Here is a 23,067-nt window from a genome sequence, read left to right on the forward strand (position 1 = left end):
CTTTTAAAACCAATCCCTACAGAGCATAGAATAAGGCACATGCTGGTGTTGTGCTGAATAGACAGTTTATTTTCTTCATGTAAGCAATGTTAACCTCCCAAACATGCGAGAGTGTAACCTGTGTTTTGCTTAATAGTTTCACTGTAAACAAACATGCGAGTCCAGGGGTCTCTGGTCGTATGATGAGAAGCAGCTCTTTGATGCAGCCGGCCGATTATTCCCCGTCAGCACACTGCGCTTTAATAAGATGCATGTCTCTTATTGGCTGCCTATGCACAAACACTAGGAAGTCAGGAGTTCACTTCAAGCATCAGTGAAAATGCAGCTTAATAGATAATCGCTTTGAACATTAAAATTCAAAGTGAATTCACATGGATGTACGCAGCCTACTGTATAAGCATAATGGGAATGAGGAAAGTCAGGCATAAATTGGTTTTAAGTAGTGCGGGGGCGTTTCTGGGAAGACTTTTGGGTTTTGTTTAGAATTTAAAGAAAGTATAATCCTTTATTTAATTCATTGGCCATCATCATAATGGCTTTTAATGTCCAATCCATTTATAGTGAAAACGCTGGTAATAAATTATCACTTTTCAGTGCTATTGACGGCGATACACGTCCACTCCATTTTCGCTTGGAGGGCTTGAAGTGAATGATTATCCGTCCTTACAGTGGAAATGATTAAACGGCAATCGCCGTCAATGGCAACCAATGGTTCGATTCTCTTGAATGAGCCTTTAAATATTGCAACAAAGTTGCAACAGAATAGAAATTGTGCTGCAATGATTAATCGAGTAATTTGATCAGAAAAAAAGCTTCGAATCAATTTTTTCTGCTTCGAGGATATGTTTAATTAGGGTGCTGTTGTAATGGTTTGTTTTGAAAGTGTTTGCATTTTGTTTTATTGATTTGGTGGATATCCTGCCCTCTAGTCGCAACAGTGAATGTGACATAACTCATTTAACATGGCTGAATCCAGCTGCTCCCGGTTAAGACCAACATGAGGTGAGTTTCTGTTTGCGCTATTGTTTTTTTCATCCATTCGTAATTTAGTTTATAGGTATATTTGGCGTTTTTTTTTTTTTTTTTTTTTTTTGTGGAAATATGTGTTTGAATGATTTTTTAAGAGCATTAAGAAAAAAAATAGAGCATTTTATAGCATTTAAGCTAGTGTATTTTTGCTATGCAAGTTAGCCAATTGTTTTTTTATTGTATTTCGATCCACATTAATTCTTTTTTTGTTTTTTATACCATTTGATGCTAAGCTCAGGTGTTTTGATTTATTTTTAGGGCTGTCAAACGATTAAAATTTCTAATCGTTGTTTGATTTTTTAAAGAATATATTTCCAAGTTCGAGTGGAAAATGAGTACAGTGATACCTCAGCTCACGAACATAATTGGTTCCCAGAAAGTGTGCGTGAGGCGAAAAGTTAGTCTTCCGAACATTTATTTCCCATAAGAAACCATTAAAATGAGAATAATCCGTTCCCAGGTCCCCATAAAACATAATTTTCTACTAAATAAGCCTTAAAACTACACAAAAATATACCTTATTTTATGTATAATAAGTGTGCTATTGTATTATAATTAAAGAAATAAACTGTACTGTATAATAAAGTTGTTTTATTTACCTTTGCGATGGTATGGGAGTGGGAGGAGTGGGAGGAAGAGGGAGGGAGTTACTGTTTGGAAGGAGAGTGTTACCGGCAAAGTGCGCAGTTAGCGTAGACTCCACTGCTGTGCCCCCCACATGCTTTTGGTTGTTAATAAAAGTGCCCACAAAAAGCCATCCGACGCCTCTGGGTGTTTGTATGCACGCCGCCTCCTTTCTGGAGAGGAAATCGGGCGAACCGAAGACAACCGACGACAACGAGCCAACGTGACTCGCCGGTCCACTTCTCACGACGGTGGGAAGCTGAAAGCACCGCCAATTACCAGTCGAGGGCGAATTGGTAACACGAGTCACCTTCCATAAGGACTGTATGTAACTCTTTTTCGGTCCCATAATAGCAAAAGTACACTCAATATGGTCCAAAATGTCTATCAAACACAAACCACGTCCGCACTCAATGAAAGGGAGGGGACGAACTGGGACGCCGTGAGCGTGTGTCAGCTTCTCGTGGCGCTGTCCGACCGCGTGGCTTGGTTCGTCCGCCGAAAACTAGTTCGCCAGCAGAGACTATATGCTCGCGAATTTAATGTTCTTGAGGCGAAAAGTTCGTGAGCTTAAGCGTTCGTGAGCAGAGGTATCACTGTATTTGGTCACCTACAAACAAGCAAGATTTCTGGCTGTCAAAGAGGTCTAACTTCTTCTAATGAGGTCTAACGAGGCTCCACTCGTTACCTGTATTAATGGCACCTAGTATTTTAACTATTATCGGTATATAAGACACCTGTCCACAACCTCAATCAGTCACACTCCAAACTCCACTATGGCCAAGACCAAAGAGCTGTCGAAGGACACCAGAGACAAAATTGTAGACCTGCACCAGGATGGGAAGACTGAATCTGCAATAGGTAAAACGCTTGGTGTAAAGAAATCAACTGTGGGAGGAATTATTAGAAAATGGAAGACATACAAGACCACTGACAATCTCCCTCGATCTGGGGCTCCATGCACGATCTCACCCCGTGGCGTCAAAACGATAATAAGAACGGTGAGCAAAAATCCCAGAACCACACGGGGGGACCTAGTGAATGACCTACAGAGAGCTGGGACCACAGTAACAAAGGCTACTATCAGTAACACAATGCGCCGCCAGGATCTCAAATCCTGCACTGCCAGACGTGTCCCCCAGCTGAAGAAAGTACACGTCCAGGCCCGTCTGCGGTTTGCTAGAGAGCATTTGGATGATCCAGAAGAGGACTGGGAGAATGTGTTGTGATCAGATGAAACCAAAATAGAACTTTTAGCTAGAAACAAAGGTTCTCATGTTTGGAGGAGAAAGAATACTGAATTGCATCCGAAAAACATCATATCCACTGTGAAGCATGGGGGTGAAAACATCATGCTTTGGGGCTGTTTTTCTGCAACGGGACCAGGACGACTGATCTGTGTAAAGGAAAGAATGAATGGGGCCATGTGTCGAGAGATTTTGAGTGAAAATCTCCTTTCAGCAGCAAGGGCATTGAAAATGATACGTGGCTGGGTCTTTCAACATGACAATGATCCCAAACACACAGCCAGGGCAACAAAGGAGTGGCTTCGTAAGAAACATTTCAAGGTCCTGGAGTGGCCTAACCAGTCTCCAGATCTCAACCCCATAGAAAATCTGTGGACGGAGTTGAACGTCAGTGTTGCCCAACAACAGCCCAAAAATATCACTGCTCTAGAGGAGATCTGCATGGAGGAATGGGCCAAAATACCAGCAACAGAGTGTGAAAAGCCTGTGAAGAGTTACAGAAAACATTTGACCTCCGTTATTGCCAACAAAGGGAACATAACAAAGTATTGAGATGATACAAATACTTATTTTTCACCATTATTTGCAAATAAATTCTTTAAAAATCAAACAATGTGATTTTCTGTTTTTTTGCCACATTCTGTCTCTCATGGTTAAGGTTTACCCATGTTGACAATTACAGGCCTCTCTAACATTTTCAAGTGGGAGAACTTGCACAATTAGTGGTTGACTAAATACTTATTTGCCCCACTGTAACTAGTTGATAGATTAATCGATTACTAAAATAATTCATAGCTGCAGCCCTAAATCGAAAGAAAATAATGCATTATTTACTTCTGAGCTCAATTGTAAATGCTACTCGCTTCTACAAGCTGAAGGCAATGGCTACAGCATTTGATAGTAGATGACGTAAAAAGAACAAGTTCAAGAGGTAGAGGTGACCCTGCCTGGTTCAGACTCAGACATAAACTGCATTAGTAAATATGTGCTGCCACTCATCCCCCTTGCTGCATCTATAACTGTCACAGTTGAAGCATACAGTGCTCCGTATATAAAGAGAAAGGCTGACAGAGGTCCATATGAATCTGTAAAGTCGTTAAAGCCTTCTTGTGATATTTAAATCCCCTTGACTCATAGTTGTTTCATTGTCTGGATGACATCAGGTCACTCCTTGCCCATTTTCCAGGAAAGCTATACCCAAAATCGATCCAGGGAGTGAGGTGATCATTGATCTGGATTTAGAGATGACGGGGCACTGATCCGAGTCTCAAATCGTTAAATGCATTAATATCGCGTTTAAATTCGATCTTTTGCCCTCCTCGAGACCAAGCACTTCGCAGTATTGCATCTTTAAAGACGCACTTCGATACGATACGGTCCGTCTTCATTAAACCTTATGCAGCCATCAATGAGCTTTAAGCATAAGAGAGCCCATTAGAGCACTCATGAATGCTTTCAGACACATGAAAGACCCTTTTAATTAAGATTCTGAATATAAGATGACTGAGAGTCTCAGTCCAACAGCAATTGTTATGTAAGCAACCTCAGATCACCTTGGAAAAAAATGATCCTTTTCAGGGTTATTGTGCTGATCCGCACCAAACAAACAGAAGCTGTAAACAGTATAACAGTATGGTTGCAATATTGTTGATTTATGATGCCCCCTGAGACTCGTTCGAATAAGGTAGAGCCAATAACAACCCACTATGGGACCACAATAGGCCAAGAAAGAATTCTCTCTGTACTTTTTGCGGCAAGAATTTAGCAGTCTGAAACATCATGCATGATGTCATACATTTTAATCAGTTCAGGATTAGAATTTTTTTGGTTTCTTTTAGGGACACTTAATCCAAAAGAAGGACAGGCCTCGACATGGTGTGTTTAAGGAATTTATAGGTTATTATTATGTGAACCAGCTAAACATTTTAAGCAGTGACAAGTTACTGTCTGTACACTTTTTTTTACATTAAAGGTTACCACAGATAGAAACACATGTAGTTCTTAAAAGATAAATGTTAGTACGAGATATAATAATTTGATATCAAAACCCTTCTTAATGTTTTCGTTCTAATAAAATTTGTAAAATTTTAAACCAAAAAATTAACTAGTAGCTCGCCATTGTTGTTGACGTCGCAGGCGGTACAGTCACATGGGTACACTGCCGTACTTCCACAGTGTCACTCTTTAACTATGTAAAGTAGTGATTTAAATACACCACAAGGTGTCAATGGTGAGTTTTAAATTAATTAGAGATCAAGCCAATAGGTGTGTTTTTTCCCTCCACTGACGCCGTAGTTTCCTTTTACGGCGGGTTCATTGTGCCTTATGTTAATTTTTTATGTTGTCTTCACAACATACACGACTCCTGATAATGGCTCCCACCATCATAGTTTGTATATTGTGACTATATATTGCCATCCAGTGTATTTGTTGAGCTAAATGAGTTGCTAAAATGTTTAGAGTTTGACTAAACAGTCTAAGTAATTTTCATGTGTATTTTGCATATCTGATTGTGAATTTGTGAATGCTAGTACTCTTTGCATTGATGTTTATTTAAACCTCATTAATACAGATTGAAGCACTTTTCTTTTTGTGAACATTATTTTTTGAGAGATATATTATTTTTGTTGTATTGTTATAACATTACGTTACGTTATGTTGTGAAGGAGTAGTTGCCGAAGCTTATGCCAATAAACGGCGCGGTCCGATCTACGAATATGAACGCCTATGTCCACTCCCCTTTCTTTGCATCTGAGCTCTCAATGTGCAAAATAAGGTGTCATTATCATCTGTTGGGCAGAAAATGATACGAATTTCCAGCAATCAAACTAAGTTTAATACATTTATTTATTTTCCGTGTCGCTTATTCACCAGGAAGCAAGCTTCAGGAGCAACATCTAATTAAGTATGATATATTTGAGAGCACCAGAAGAATGATCAACAATCTGGACACCTGCTTGTACGCGACAAAAATAGGGTAAGGCAGCATTCTCTCGGTCATGGAGCCCCTTCGACATCTCTGTAGAGGCAAGCTGCATTAACGTTTTCGTGTGCTGTTATGCACGGGCTATCAGAAAAATAAACTGCTGTGTTTCATTGTATACCCTAATCATATGGAAAGCACACGACAGCTCTGGATGCTAACTATCTCCATAATGATATTGGAATAAGTTGGATCACACAGTTCAAATTGGAAGGGTAGAACCGATGACATGTCGTAAAGAATGACGCTGTGGAAGTCCGGCAGCGTACCCATGTGACGTAACCGCCCTGCGACATCAACAACAATGGCGACCTACTAGTTAAAATAATTTTACAAATTTTATTCAAACAAAAACATTAACAGGGGTTTTAATATCAAATTATTTTAACTCGTACAAACATTTGTCTTTTAAGAACTACATATCTTCCTATCCGTGGTACCCTTTCAGAAATGTTGAAGTAAGGTAAAATAAGATAATTCTTTGTTGATCGCCCATCAGGGAAATTCAGGTGTTGCAGCAGCACAAACATACAGTCAAAAGCTACTCAATAAAATATTTTTAAAAACTATATTTAGGGGAAGAAAATGTTAACACTATAAACACTGGTCTAAAATCAAAATGCTTCCTGCATAAAACTATTAAGACTTTACCAAATTTGGGTCACTAAAATAGTTAAATGAGGTTAAAAGTGTCAAATGGCTATAGTTTTTGAGATACAGTATCTGTCTGAAACGTCAAAATACAAGCAGTTTAAACAAAAATACATATTAATTGATTGCTGTTTTGGAAGTTGACAAAATGCATTAATGTTGACACATTTCATAAGCGGTTGGCACACACCGATATATCTATTTCATGCCAAATGTAGCAACTTGTAAAACTGAAGTAATTACACCAACGTATCTTTGTAATGACTAACATTAAATATCATGACTGCTTCAGCTAAGCAGCACTAAAATCTTATTTTATGTCATCACAGCAAGTACGATTTAGCTATCATTTAGCTATCTCTGAAGCATATATTTTCCAAAATTCTATAAACAGTGCAATTAATCTGGGTTGAATATTTTAATGACACAATAACCTGACATTAAAACAAGGTTGTAGACTTTTTATAACCGCTGTATACTTAGATCAGATCAAAGCAGCACTGTAAACTACTGTTCACGGCAACCACAATTTAATGGAGTATGATGCTTTTATTGCCATTTTGCTCACACAACAAAGCAAGTGTTTGTTTGGAGGTTTTTATGTCACCCGTAGAGGCAACTTCAATCAGCGGGAGGTTCATGTTTTCCAGAAGGGAGGCGTAAACAAGAGGAAGGAGCGAGGCACTAAGTCATGTGATTACTGTGTCTTTGCTACTGCAACTGTGTTGATTTGTCAGCAGAAGCACTTGATGGGCTCTGTATTAGATGTGAGTAGGTGGTATCCTCTTACCGAAGACCTTATATAAATGTATGTGCTAGGTGTTCACAGAGGATGCTAAAAACCTTTTTTTCTGTCCTTTTATCTTTTTATGGAAGCATATTTTAGTGCCTTTAGTTTGCCTCTCAATGTAGCGGCCCACCATTCTATGATTATATTGTCAAATAGAAGTACCGTGCCGATCGTAAATTTTTGCACCCGAGTCATCGGATTTTGAGAATCTGCCAATACCAAAGTCCCAACCTGACACCGAAAAAAAGTTGTTTGTTGTGCTTGCCTTTATGACATGCTTCATTGAGTGAGTCCGCTCAAATTAGCTAACGCTGCTGAAAACAGCCTCTCACTTACACAATGAGTTGCCACAGCCACATTGCCGCTAGTGTTTAACAAGCTAAACGGTGACTGACAGATTTGCGCCTTAAATTGTAGAGCTTCCTAGCTTCTCTGGCAAGATCAAAGCTACAAACCTGCCAATCATCATTAACTTTAACAATTCCAGTGCACTGCTGACCAAGAAAAGCAGCATGAGGGAGAGGTTGTACGAGCATGAAGCAGAATTTTAAAAAAAAATGTTTATTTAACACCAGATTCCGATCCTCTGAAAAATGATGCCATCGGCCCAATTTCTGATCACGTGATTCGATCGGGACATCCCTAGTACTAATTGAATATATTAGGTAATTAAAAAATAGTTTAATTTGTATACTACTGTATACTTAAAGTGTTCAAATCAGTGTTGTTTTTGGCAGCCCTTTTAATTTTCATCTTAGTCCGTCTTTTGGACGATAATATTTATTAGTGTTAGTCATATTTTAGTCATCTCAAAATGTGTTTGTCTTCATCTACTTTTTGTTGACAAAAACCTAAGACTGATTTCATGTAGTTTTAGCCGACATTTACTGAAAATGTTTTCGTCTGTAGAATTCAAGAATAAAAACAATAAATAAATTTAAAAAAAAATAAATAAATAAAGGTTTCCAACTATTTTGGATGAACATTGTAGCATCTGAATACAACGCCAACTTGCAGGAAAACAGTACATTATTTTCAATGAATTATACCTAGCTGGACGCCAAGAACTGTATGCAAAAAAAAAAAAAAAAAAAAAAAAAAATTGCGAACGCGAAAGCTATGCTAATGCTACGAGTTATATTTAGTGTGTGATGATCACTCAGCACAGACCTGTGAAGGCCTAAGCAACATTGTATATTCCCTCTGCCAAAGAGAAGAAAACAAATCTCACCGTGTGTGCAAGCTGGAGTAACTGGTGACAACACTGGTGAGTTTGAGAGGGATGGGATGCGCAGTACGTCATGACGCAACCAGACACTGATACGATGCACGCTAACTACACTTAAAATGTCACATATTGTGAACCTGTGACCAAAACTATTGCGCATTTTCGTCTTGTTCTTGTCTCGTCAGACGAAAACTGGAATTTGCATTGTTATGTTTCCAAAACACGTTCCTAGCCCGTTATCGTCTCTTCATCGTCATGAAAACAACACTGGTTCAAATAGTACATTTTTAAATTGGAATGCATGTGTTTGCATAACGATTGCTAAATACGTACATCTGAATTTGAGTTTAGGAATTTGCATGTGTTTTACCCAAGAAAGTATTAGCGGTAAAAAGCAGTACAGTGATCTACTTCACACTTCAAACTTTGCGCCCTCAGTCCATCACAGATTTTTTTTTTTCAATTAAAAAAAAAAATACAGATGAGTTCACGCTCGCTCGCTCGCTCCCTCCCTCCCTCCCTCACCCTGCTCTTTCTTCATCAGAGAGTGAACTGGAGTTGCTTATAAAAGTAAACGATGATTGACAGACGGTTAAGCTTTGATCTTACCAGAGACTCAACCTACAAAGTGCCTCGTGTCAATCATCGTTTAACTTGTTCAACAGTTGCTGTGGCAACTCATTGTCTGTAAGTGAGCACCTGGAGCGGACTTGAGTGGACACTCAATGAAGCATTAAATAAAGACAATCTTTTTTTTTTTTTTTTTTTTTTTAATGATTGGGCGTCTACTTTTTCTTGTTTAAAAATAATCCCCTGGGAAAGTAACATGTTTAAAATTCAATTATTACATTTAAAGTGCTTAAAACATTTATTAACATGTATACAGTGGTATGAAAAAGTATTTAAACCTTTTGGAATTTCTCACATTTCTGCATAAAATCACCATCAAATGTGATCTGATCTTTGTCAAAATCACACAGATGAAAATACCGTGACTTAAAATATTTGGTAAAAATGGATTTCAATTGCTCTTGAAATCTCCTTAGGCAGACAATTCACTTATTATTTTTGCCCCGTCTGTCATTGTCTGCATACTATTCTCATTAAAATATGAACTATAAAAACCATACAAACTATAAAAGTTTGGGTAGTTTTAGTTAAAGCAGACACTGTTTTTTCATCTGTGTGATTTTGACAAAGATCAGATCACATTTGATGGTGATTTTATGCAGAAATCTGAGAAATTCCAAAAGGTTCAGATATTTTTCCATACCACTGTATGTACATAAAACATTTTTTTAAATTATACTTTGGGGAAAAAGGTAAAAAAGCATGTCTTATATGTATATCTTTCTAATGATAGATCTGAATAAATACATTTACTTTGCGGCTTTTCACTTATTGTGGCGGGTTCTGGTCCCTATTAACCGCCCAAAAAATAAATAAATAAATAAAAAAAAAATAAATAAATAAAATGAGGGATCATTGTAATAGTAGTAAAAGTAGCTATGAGGTCATGCTGTTGCACTCAGTTCACAGACGAGTCTGCAGGTGCAAATGACTACAGTTTTCAGCACATTTTGTCTGCCGTTTTCAATAATTTTGAAGTCTGGTTTGTTATACTTTATATGGCTTAACTTTTTGTGAATTAATTTTTTGGGGGGGTTGGGGGGGTGAAAATAAATTGTTACAAACAACAAAAAACATAACGCACGGATTGTATCAAGCGCTGCAAGCCCATGCATATTTTTTCCGCCCATATAAGCACAATAGACTGCTAATGGGAACATGGGATTTAAGACCAAAAAGAGCCATCATCTCCAGTTTATCACCAAGTCAAAGTTCAAACTAGAAATGCACAGCTAAACATAATGACCCGTTATTCATTGTTGCAGTTATAAAGCAGCTGCCTGCTTGACATTCCTCCTTTGGCCATATGAGAAAAGAGGAGCAGTGTTCCGGTTATCTGATTCCAAGGATGGATAAAGCCTCATGTGCTCTCCCTGGTGATGAAGGATATGGACGTGGCTCTGGGCTTGACAAAGTGCATTTCCCAAGGTCAAAAAAATCAGGCAGTGCAGATTCCCTCAGCTATGATGCAAACCTAAATGTGGACCAGTCAGCATGAATAGCCCCGCTTAGCCCTGAAGGACCTGGCCTACTGTGGAGATAGTGATTTCATTCATTGCCGGCGAGAAACTAGTGAAGCTTCAACTGCTACGTGTAGGACTAAATCCTGGTCAGCTGTAAGCATTCACGTGCAAGCTAAACGTCATACGTGAGGAAAATCGCGTTCCTAAACGATAAAATTCCACGGAATCTTCCCCCGTGAAATGACCTGACGGCGAGCGTTGGTGCAGCCAGCGTCCAGCACCGCATGCACCCCGGCTTTCCTTACCTTACACCCGAACATGAGCGACAGGGTCCGGTTGCTGCAGATGACCTTACACTGGCACATGACCGGCGAGAGACACTTCAGATTCCTGATATTAGGCAGAGACATCAGTCCAAAGCCTCACATCCACACCGCTGCTCTGTCCGCCGTCGCAGCCGACGCCGCCACACGATCGCCGGAGAGCCGCGGAAGTGAGAAGGGGGAGTGGGGTGCTCCCTGGTGGCTAATAACCAACCCAATTTTAAACTCGGCTTCCAACGAAGCGCGTTTTAAAGCAACTTTTTGGACGCTGGTTACCTTGAAGGCATTCTATACTACATAGATTGCGGTTTAACGAGGGGCGCATCAATGATATTTACCTCTCCCCACCCCCTTTTTCCTTCTCCCCCTTTCTCTCTTTCACTCGCTCGCCCTTCTAACAATTCAACTCAAAGTTCATTCATCGCTGGAGGTGGTTAACTACTAACAGCATTAAAAGCTAGCTGATATTACAATTATACACAGACATATATACAGTTTTTTTTAACACACTGCTAGTAGATCTTTCTGTACTCGTTTGGAATGGGACGGCGGCGCCCCCTGTCGGGTGACCAAGTACCAGAGTGAGTGGAGCTGTCCCTTGTGCTGAAAGACAAAGTGCCTTCATGTGGTGAGTCTACTTTAGTGATTGAGGTGTACCCTACTGCCATTCATTAGTGTGCTCGCTCAAGGTGGTTTCCACCGAGCCTTTAATGAATGAGTCCAAAAATGTCAGCAACACACGCACGTAGGCACACACACACACACACACACACCCTCCCACCCACATACACTGGGAAAGGTGATGCATTAAGCTCTCTTCGTGTTCACCCTCACCGCAGTGACATCTCAATTTAATGAAAGGCTCTAACGTTATTGAACAGACCGCATTTAAAAATGTTTCAAAAGATGGCACATTTATCAGGAAGATGAAAATGTTATATTTGTTCTTGGAGATTACACAATTAATTGTACACTGGTATGAAAAAGTATCTGAACCTTTTGGGATTTCTCACATTTCTGCGTAAAATCGTCACCAAATGTGATGTGATTTTTGTCAAAATCACACAGATGAAAAAACTGTCTACTAGGCTTGTTCCGATCACGTTTTTTTGCTCCCGATCGTTTTAATTTGAGTATCTGCCGATCCCGATATTTCCCGATCCGACTGCTTTTTTTTTTTTTTTGCTCCCGATTCAATTCCAATCATTTCCGATAATTTTTCCCGATCATATACATTTTGGCAATGCATTAAGGAAAAAATGAATAAAACTCGGACGAATATATACATTCAACATACAGTACATAAGTACTGTATTTGTTTATTATGACAATAAATCCTCAAGATGGCATTTACATTATTAACATTCTTTCTGTGAGAGGGATCCACGGATAGAAAGACTTGTAATTCTTAAAGGATAAATGTGACTTTGTATATTGTGACTAAATATTGCCATCTAGTGTATTTGTTGAGCTTTCAGTAAATAATACTGCAGCCATTTAACTTCTGCCCAAATGCAATTGATATATCTTCTCTGCGTTGGGAAAGAACATAGGGTGTTAAGAAAATGATCAACTACTACCTTTCTTCCCCACATTCCCCCCCACATTATTTGTAATTGCTGAGAGAAGTATTGTGAGGCTTTAGCCACATGAAAAATGGCTCCAAAGGCTGTCAAAATTCTCTCTAGTCATTATACGCTGCCTTTTAGCGTTTTTATAGACTGAACGCGACAATTCGTGAGTGGGTCATGCAGCGCATGCGTTAATTATTTAATGTGACTAATTTTAAAAAATTAATTACCGCCGTTAACGCAATAAATTTGATAGCCCTACTTTAAGCCAGAACTATTCTGGATGAGTGTAAGACATTTTGTCTGTAACGTTAAATACAATTAGAAAACGATTTAAATAAAATACATATATATATTTTAAAAAAGGCATGTCCGATATTTTTTTTGTCGATTCCGATACTTTGAAAATAACGTGATCGGAAAGATGTTCCGATCGATCGGGACATTTTAACTGTCTGCTTTAACTAAAACCACCTAAACATTTATAGTTTTTCATATTTTATTGAGGACAGTACGCAAATAATGAAAGAAGGGGGAAAATAAGTAAGTGAACCATCACATTTAATATTTTGTGCACCCCTCTTTGGCAGCAATAACTTGCACATCGATCAGGACTAATCTTGGCCCATTCCATTTCCATCAGATTCCCGGGATGTCTGGCATGAATCGCTGTCTTTAGGTCATGCCACAGAATCTCAATGGGGTTCAAGTCTGGATTTTGACAACAAATTTTTTTTAAGACAGCAGTGGATTCCTCTGCGGATTCCATCCATTCTTTGCCAGTTTTACATATAGTTGATGTGTGCAGAGACATATTGGACTGTGCGAGTGATTTCTGTAAGTCTTTCGCAGACACTCTAGGGTTCTTTTTTACCTCTCTGAGTATTCTGGGCTGAACTCTCGGTGTCATCATCTCTGGGTGGCCACTTCTTAAGAGAGAAGCAACAGTGCCAAACTCTCTACATTTGTAGACAACTTCTCTGACTCTCGATTGATGAACATCCAGACTTTTAGAGATAGTTTTGTATCCTTTCCCAGCTTTATACAAATCAACAGTCCTTGATCGCAGGTCTTCAGACAGCTCTTTAAACCGAGCCATCATGCACATCAGGTAATGCTTCTCATCGAGACGATTCTTACCAGGTGTGTTTTATATTGGTCAGGGCAACTTTAAACCACTCATCAGTAATTGGCCACACACACCTGTCTTCAATTGTTTAGTATTACTTGGTTTCAATTGCTCTTTAAGTCTCCTTAAGCAGAGGGTTCACTGACGTATTTTCCCCCTTTCTGTCATTGTTTGCATGCTATCCTCATTAAAATATGAAAACCTATAAATGTTTGGGTGTTTTAGTTAAAGCAGACAGTTTTTTCATCTGTGTGGTTTTGACAAAGATCACATTTCATGGTGATTTTATGCAGAAATGTGAGAAATTCCAAAAGGTTCAGATACTTTTTCCTACCACTGTATGTATACTGTGTATACACACACGAGAGGAATGATCATGAGGCCACATGTTTTGACTTTGTAGTATATTTTAGTTTTACATATTTTAAAAAAGGCTTATTTCTGGCCTGTGCCAAATGATGTTATATTCTTATTCTATTCAAAACTAGCAAGTAACAGCATAGTGAGTCTCATGTGCAAGTCTGTGCAGACATGAAGAGCCCACAGGGTGGAGTGAGAGAACCGGCTAGGTTACATTTAAATATTGTGCATTCATCTCAGGACCGACTGCGGCGCTGAGCTTGATGCTCCCAGGTGACGTCAGCTCTATTAAAAAAAAAAAAATCCAATACTCAGGCGACTATCTCTCACTACTCTCTCATGAGGGATATCCTGGGAAGCATAAAAAAAAAAAAAAAAAAAGCATTAAGTCCCTCACGTTTATAATAGGTCAAAGCCCAAAGGTGTTATTATAAAATGTGGTCTACTGCAAAATCCATTGACAAAGCACATATATACTGTACATATATCTAAATTTGTAGTACCAATATACATAGAAGTGAATATTTTGTTCCTCCAACTTACATGAAATGTTTCCGTCCTCTCATTCTGTGTTTTCCCTCACATGACAGAACTAATGCAATTACTTTTTAAACCCACATAACATTTTATAATGTGAAACACTTATCTATTAATTCATATAATAACACCAATACACTTCTACAATATGCTTTTGCACACCTTATTAAAAAAAAAAAATCTTTATGCACTGTATCAATACAATATACATATTTTCACCACCATCCATCATCATAATAGTATTTACGTAAGGTTAAGGTTTGATCTCTGTGACTTGCACTTCGATTTGTTGGAAACCAGTCCAGGGTCAGTCAAGGGCTTTGTTAATGACAAGATACAGACGTCCTTGGTAGCAGTAGGTAATGTATTCCAAAGCTCTGGTCGTGAGTGTTCTCTGCTAGCTTGCCATGATGATGAATAATAGGCCTGTATTAGGTCCTTTCTTCTAAATCACACACTGGTGCCTCTGCTTATTTCCCACAGGTTCCCTTTATTCGAGATCTTCACTGTTTTCACATCCTTGATATTAAACTTTCATAATTAATAAGTTCTTGATGAGATTTAATACTCACGACATTTGGAAACTACTGGCTAATCACCTAGTTAACATAACTGCAGAGACGTATTTACCAAAAAGTTACCGGAATCTTTTTTTGTATCATGTTATTTGACTGTTACTGCCAAAAGTTCCTTTTTTAAATGCTCTCCACAATAGCACTGGTGTATTACCGGGGTAGCTCTAGCATTTTTACCAATGAGATGTTGCAACAATAATCACATGACTTCTTTATACCAATCGGATGCAAGCTTGCCATTCTAGCTTCACGCCAGCCTGTTCAATCATGTGGTGTCTTTAAAGCACCGTAAAAAATGAAGTATTTGATATAGAGCGCTGCCCTCCACATGATTCGAAATCGCGGATTTTAACCTCTCTCCCAGTTTTCATTTGGCACCGATTGACCACGGAAAACCGGAGATATGATTTTAATTTCAAAATAGTAATTATGAAGGAACTCTTCACTATTCCAACTCGGAACTATTTTCTCCACCAGAGAGCAGTCATATTCTTTGGACGAATAATGCTTCATTTATGTAATTTTTTTTTCCCTCTTGTCCGAAATCAATGTTTTTTGTGGGGTTTTTTTGTATTTGTTTGGCTTAATGTGGTTATGGATGGATAGATAGATAGATAGATAGATAGATAGATAGATAGATAGATAGATAGATAGATAGATAGATAGATAGATAGATAGATAGATAGATAGATAGATAGATAGATAGATAGATAGATAGATAGATAGATAGATAGATAGATAGATAGATAGATAGATAGATAGATAGATAGATAGATAGATAGATAGATAGATAGATAGATAGATAGATAGATAGATAGATAGATAGATAGATAGAGATAATATATAGATAACTGTGCTCAGAAAAAAAAATCCCATTGTAAAAAAAAAAAAGAAAAGAAAAAAAAAGAAAAGAAAAACATCAATATAAACAGTTACTCATTACTTGAGTATTTCTTTTCACCAAATACCTTTTTTACTTTTTACTTGTACTTGAGTACATTTTTTGGGACGAATACTTTTACTTGAGTAATATTTTGAAGCAACGCTACCCTTACTTCAGTAAAAAGTTTGGCTACTCTATCCACTTATATCCCAGAGAATAAAGGTAATTTATGTCAACAACATTTGAAATGGAACCGCCAAATAGGAAAGTGTGCCAAAACTCAATATACTGGATATCAATTCCAGGAGTTGATTGTTCATTATCCCTTCACAAAAACCTTCTTCTCTTCCATTTATATTTTAATGATTGTCGCATGGATAATTAATCAAGGTTTTATTATATAATAAGTTATTTTAACAGTTAACAAGTTGAACTTACCCCAAAATGTCAAAAGTGCTCAAATGTATACTGTTGTGTGTTCATGTCATTGACTAAATATGCACTACCATGCGCTCAACTTTTGTTCAGAATTAGATCCTTATCACTGGTTACGATGCAGCTTGCTTTTCATTCATTCGTGCAGTTTCAGAGTCCTTTAAAGGGAACCTCAGACTTAAAGACTTGTAGACTCTAATAAGCCACAATTGTTCGCTTTTACTAAAACTTTTAAGCATTGTGTTTTCTAGTGGTAGCTTTAATGCAGATCGTTGATCTTCTGACCACATTAGTCACATAGCGTGTTTATACCACTCTTAAGTATTTTTTAAAGGCATTTTTATGACGTTCTAGCGTCTAAACAAAACAAGCTGAAAGCGCACGGTAGTACTTTGGGTGTCAAATTCGCCTCTTGTAGGACGTTTCGCCGGTGTCGCAAATTTTGGCAGACCACGGGTTTTGTCATACTCTCGTCTCGTCTCATCCGGTCTTTCCTGTTCATTTTGCTTTTGCTGCTCATTTTGTGAAATATTGACAGTGCTGTCATGCACATTAATGTTCCTCTCGGGTTCAAATTGGAAGGGCTGAGCCAATGACATGTTTATGTAGCTAACGAGTGACACTGTGAAGTACGGCAGCGTAACCAAGTGACATCACCGCCCTGCAACTTCAAAAACGATGGCGACCTACTAGTTAAACTAATTTTACAAATTGTATAAAAACAAAATCATCAAGAGGGGTTTTAATATCAAATTATTTTAACTCATAATAACGTTTATCTTTACTTTTAAGAAGTAAAAGTCTTTCTATCCATGGATCCCTCTAAACAATGTGGATGCTGATGCGTCTCCAGAGTTGAGAGTGCATTGTTCCACTACAGCGAAACGAGACGAGTCATTAGCTAAAGGCTGGGTTTATCCCGCCCATCGGACGCTGTGCTTCTCTGGGGGTATATGGACAGTGTGTGTGGCTCAGCTGGCTTCTCTGTATGAAGATTGGATGATCTCTCTGAGGCTGAATCCATTTTTGATTGACAGCGAAATAAGCGAATCAGTGATCTTGTCGTATTAACATCCACAGGAGGCATTTTAAAATTTTCATTCTGTTGTTTTGAATTGAACCGGAGACTTACATAATCATCCTAGCGACACTTGCTTTATTAAAAATGAGGAGCGAATAATTAAGCTTCTATTTCTGGTGTTTGGAGATTGGACTTCTGGCACTCTAGTTTCTTTTCCTACCAAGTTGCGAGTGCCTTTGAGCCCCTCCACCGTCACAAAGCACTCAGAGGCTGACACACTTTGAGCTTCCTCTCATTGAAAGTCAAGCATCCGCTACTGTTGTAAATGTGTTTTAGACCTTACAGTTTGTGTTGACATTTTGACTTTTTTTTTTTTAATTAAAAAAAAAAATGTATATATACTTTTTTTTAATTGCTTTTAATCAGCATTTACCAAATACCGGGTTTTGAGTACTGTATGAACATTGAGCGTTATGTAAGGCATGACAGTCACAATTGAGCAGTGGTATTCCACTGTGTAGGTTTTAACATCGTAATACTGCATTGTGCGAAAGAGTGAGCGAGAACCCCAAAAGAGCTGGATTGTTTCCATGACAACGTGTGCAAGGGGGTGGCAGACGTCTAACAATCAGTCCACTTGCCAACAGTGTTCAGATCACCATATTTATGGGATGACTGCTTCCGTCAAAACAGTTTGCGCACAAAAAATAAAAAAAAAGAGGGAAAAAACAGGATCTTCATGTGACACCAATGAGAGATACCAGAATGTTCCTGAGGAGATGCTGCAAGCTATTTCTCCAACAACATTCAACATGATATCACATCAAATTATACTCCGAGGTTATTTTATTGACTCAGGTGTAATGTAGAGTGGGGCCTTAAAATAGGCATGACCCGACTTCAAGCATTCATTTTTTTTTCTTCTTTTCTTCTTAATGCTAACAGTAAGTAATGGTCATGGTTCTAGAGGCAGCAATATTAAGAAGTGTGTTTTTTCCTATTCAAAAAAATAAGAATACGTATATTTGTTGTTTGTTTGGGGGCACCGAAACTGATACATGACATGTTCACTTGAGATCAGAGTACTTTGAGTATTGTTTGCCATTCGAAGGCACATAGCGAGTGCTCAGTTTAAAACATAATTCCAGTCTTATAGTTGTGACGTCACCAAATTTTGGAGTCAGAAAGTAGTTTATCGCTAAATTATGTCAGCAAATTTCAGTACTTAATTTGTAAATCATGAGGTCCCGGAACGCAAAGTACGTATGACTGCGCATGGATGACGAGACGGGCACATCTCCTGGAACATACGCAGAAAATGGTGCTGAAAAAAAACACGCAAATGCCCACTTGCCATGCTGTGGGACTTACAAGCCTCAATTTCAGATAATATCCATGGTATAAATGTTTTGACAACAATTTACAATTATTTAAGAGCTGTAGTTGGCCCCTGCTCCGGGTGGCACTTAACCTGACCAGCTGCTGACACGGTAGCAGCCTCCTGCCCCGGCTTGGCTGGCTGTCCGTGAATCTTGCTAGCTGCTGCGGCTCTAGCCTCCTGCTGCTCCCGGTCCTGCCCGTTAGCATGATTGCTACAGCTGCCCTAATCGCCGGTTGTTGCTTTTCTGACTGGTTTTGAACCATCTTTGTTCTTTTTGTAAAAAGACAGTAAATGCGACTGTTTTTTTGGCATGTTGAAATACCGTTTGATCCTGGCTGCTCGCTCGCCCGATGTCGCAGATTTCCAAAGTTTCTTTTTTTAAAAATTTATGTCAGGGGTGTGATTTGTTGGTCCAGCTTTTCAGTGCGTCAGCAAATCTCCGACTCTTTCAAATGACCTTAAATTTTTATAAACAACATGCAATTCTTGGGATTTGTTCTGTAACCGAATTTATGCATATGATTATTTTATTTTATTCATTAAAAAAAAATAATAATAAACTTTTTTATATTATTGTTATTCTCTATCAGTGTTGGGAATAACGCCGTTATTTTTTCAGTAACGGGGTAATCTAATTATTTTTTCCGCCGTTACAACGCTGTTACCGTTACCGACAGTCAAAAGTGGTGCGTTACTTACTCTGAATAAATTGAAGAAACTACCAGCCGTAGCAAGTCTACTCTGCTCTGTTTATGAGTCATCCAAGACTTGGGGTGCGTTCAGGTTCCAGAACAGCACACATACTTCTTATGACTCCAGGCTGTTTGTCCCTGCTCATTCAATTAGACAATGCTTTCCAAAGCTTGCTAACGCTTCTGTGTTTGCTACAGCTGAATGCTAGCCTCGTTCCCATCCCCCTCTGTCAGCCAGCAAGAATGCTGCTTCCATCTTGAGGTTGGCAGACGCTTTGAGGGTGACGGGAGGAATAGGGGGACGAGGCTACCTGAATGCACCCCCTGGATAGATGCGATGGAAGTGATTGTGATTGGCTGAGGGTTAGAGTCATGTGTCATGGTAAGCCGATCAGAGCCGGTGTTTTCACACCCAAACCGGAACAGCGCGTGTGGCAAGCACACACACGCAAAACAGATGCAGAGGGATATGATGGCAGAGCATTCAGAGGAAAATTTGTCCTTTACGAAGTGGAGATATAAACACTATTTCAAGTTGGTCGAAATTAAAGGAAAGAACGTGCATGTAAAAATCTGTTTGTTTTTGTTGCACTTCAAGTGTAGGATAAATCTGTTGCTGGTGAGGTGCAATAAATATTACAAGGTTCTATAACACATCTACCTGTCTGTTCTTCTCTATTCAACTAACTCGAATACTGCTCAGAAAATTTCAAATTCTTTGACATACAATAACTTCTTTTTAAAGTAACGGAAATAGTTACTTTCCCTGGTAATTAGTTACTTTTACTATAGAGTAATTAAGTTACTAACTCAGTTACTTTTTGGAAGAAGTATTGAGTAACTATAACCAATTACTATTTTAAAGTAAAGTCCCCAACACTGTTCTCTATACACGAGAGGTGCCGGATCTGCCCAAATAAGTCCCGGAACACAGGGAGGCCAAAATCAAGAGGTGCCGGATCCTGTTCCGGCAGGATCCGGCACAAATTACATAACCCCTGGCAAAGCTGGAGTAAATATAATTATACAGGGTAAAAGAAAACCGTCCACACCTCGAATATAGAACAAGCATATGAAAACACAGTATGGAACAGTACCCAAAGATGCTGTTTCTTCTTCAAATATTCAACTTCTACCAGTACGGTGTTTAACAAATACTGTATATCATCACAAATGTTGCAGCCAAACAAAAAAACAACCATCTTGCACGCCATGGCTTTAGCTCTGTTTTTTCATAAACAGCAGGAGCACTCAAAGCTCACTCAACTGCTCTTACGCACAAACCATACTACACCACATCACATATTCCTGCTTGTGTGTCTTGCAGAACCACCCAGCTGTGTAAATTTTACATGCCAGAATGGAGTCATCACCAATAGAGATGACCCAAAGAATTGCATTATGTATGAGCTATGGTGTGCATGTTATAGCTCAAAACTACTTTCAAAAGCCCCTCCAACAAGCCCTACTTTCTTTCATTTACCAGTCATTTATTCAACTTCTCCTTCCAGCTGCACCGGGACTTTAAAACAGATAACGTATTAAAGGGTGACATGGTTAAATCTTAGCATCAACCCTAAATAACACCGAGACTATAATCATGTAGGGCTAATGCATGAACTTCATGTGAAAAGTGCAGAATGTGACACAGTAACTGCCACTCTAATTTTATAAAGCCATCACCTCACTTTCTCCGTCACTGTGCCAGGCTCTTCTGCCCCGCCTCCTCAGCTAAAGTAGACAGCCGTGCGCTGTCCAAAGTACACAGACCGTCCTGTGGCAGCTGTCTCTTGTCTAGAGGGTTTAAATGATGAGACGAAATATGGATGAGAGATCACTGCTGACTGTCAGCTCATGCTTTATCCTGTTTTCAACCCTGTCCGTTTGTTGGACAACCATCATCTGACAGGCTTCCTGTCAGTCTTGCAATGTTGTAATGCAGTCTCGATTCTGACGTGTCAAAGTGTTAAATGTCCACGCAAGATGAGTGGGAACGGTCCACATGGCAAGCAAATAAAACAGGGGTGGAACTAAGGGGGATGCTGGGGGTGCGACTTTTCCCCCAGGCCTCTAAGGCTAGGTTTATACGGCAGGTCTTAACACTAGAAGTACCATGGGTGGGATCATCCGCAAGGGTGTCCAATTTTGGGACCCGGTTGCAAAAGTCACTTGAATGAAAGCAAAATATGTTTGAATGCAAAAGTTGCCTCAAAATAAAGACAGCCAAAGAAATTGTTGTGCTGTTATATTTGTATTGCTTTTGATATGTTCTTATATTTTATTAAAATCAATCACAGCTTTGAAAGCCTACTGTAGGTTGATAAATTTGTAGGTAGATTTCTTTATTTCTTAGTCAATTCAAATAAAAAACTTCCTTCAATCAAAGTATATATTTTCAATCCAAAACAAAAGTCACTTGAATGAAAGCAAAAAGTGTTTGAATGCAAAAGTAAGGGCGAAACCTTCCTGAGTGAGGCTGCTTTGTCTTTGCTTGCAAATTCAGCCATTAGCTGAGGAGGGGGTTGGGCGAACACCTTCTTGAGTCAGGGCTGCTTTCTCTTTACTTACAAATTTAGCCATTAGCTGAGGAGGGGGTTGGGCGAAACCTTCCTCACTCAAGCTACTTTCAGACAGTTATTTCTTACTTGACACTATACTGCTAAACCTCTGAGAATATTTTAATATTTTAATAACAGTACTTTAATAATTCTAATTCATTCGGATGTATTTGTTTGAATACCCTCTACATGTTAAAAACATTTTTAAAAAGATCAATTAACAATTTGCTGTGGATATACATTGATATACTTTACACAGATATTTAGAAATAATACTACTAAGCATATAAAGCAACAGTGGTAAAACGAAGAGCACCACAAATGAAATTGCTGGGAAAGAAATATGCAAGATTAGTAAATACCACTCTTGGTTCAGAAACAAACTATCATTCAGGTTTCATACTATGGTGTAAATATTACATTGAATTTGAAACCAAATTAAATTAAACTGAACTAGTGCTCCACATCTATGTGCATGTGTTGTGGACCCGTTAGTTACAAGTGTTTGTTTTGTTTGCTTTGCTTAAATTAAATGAAACAAGCTTGATACATCCAAATAATATTCTAACAGCTGATGACCAGTATTATCTACTCTCAATGTGTTTTCTTCAGTCAGAAAAGTAATAGTTAAAAAAGATTAATCACGATAAAAAGGGCACTAATCAGGGGTGTAATAAATAAAAAATCGACACCACTAATTGTAATGTTAGTTCATTGTTCATTGTGTTTCTTCATTTGTAATGTTTGTTTTGTTTTTCAGTTTTGCTAAACGCACAAGTGCTCTTAGTGCACTTTTTATCGTCGCTTTTGGTTACGTAACAACTGGCCGAACGGACTTATGACGTACGTGAGTGTAAAGAGGTGTCCCAAATCGTAGGGTTGACGTTTCAAGCCCTACCCCTTATTGCTTCGTTTGAAGGGCCAAGGGGTGGGCCAAGGGGTAGAAATGGGATGCGG

General features: G+C 38.7%; 1 protein-coding gene across 7 annotated transcripts in view; it reads right to left on the reverse strand.

Moving 5' to 3' along the window:
* Positions 1–23,067, reverse strand: part of LOC130906104 (disks large homolog 4) — a 163,394-nt gene that overhangs the window by 96,199 nt on the left and 44,128 nt on the right. Inside the window, exon 1 of one of the 7 annotated variants that reach the window (XM_057820043.1) lies at positions 10,951–11,298. The exons of 3 other annotated variants lie outside the window; for them this stretch is intronic. In XM_057820043.1, coding sequence (XP_057676026.1) covers positions 10,951–11,055 — 105 coding nt within the window. In that variant the 5' untranslated portion in view covers positions 11,056–11,298. Of the gene's footprint in view, positions 1–10,950; positions 11,299–23,067 lie in introns of those variants that run through there. 3 more of the 7 variants (XM_057820042.1, XM_057820048.1, XM_057820046.1) reach the window with 3 other exon arrangements.

The sequence above is a fragment of the Corythoichthys intestinalis genome, chromosome 18 (genome assembly GCF_030265065.1).
Source record: "Corythoichthys intestinalis isolate RoL2023-P3 chromosome 18, ASM3026506v1, whole genome shotgun sequence".
In the NCBI taxonomy this organism is placed as follows: Eukaryota; Metazoa; Chordata; class Actinopteri; order Syngnathiformes; family Syngnathidae; genus Corythoichthys; species Corythoichthys intestinalis.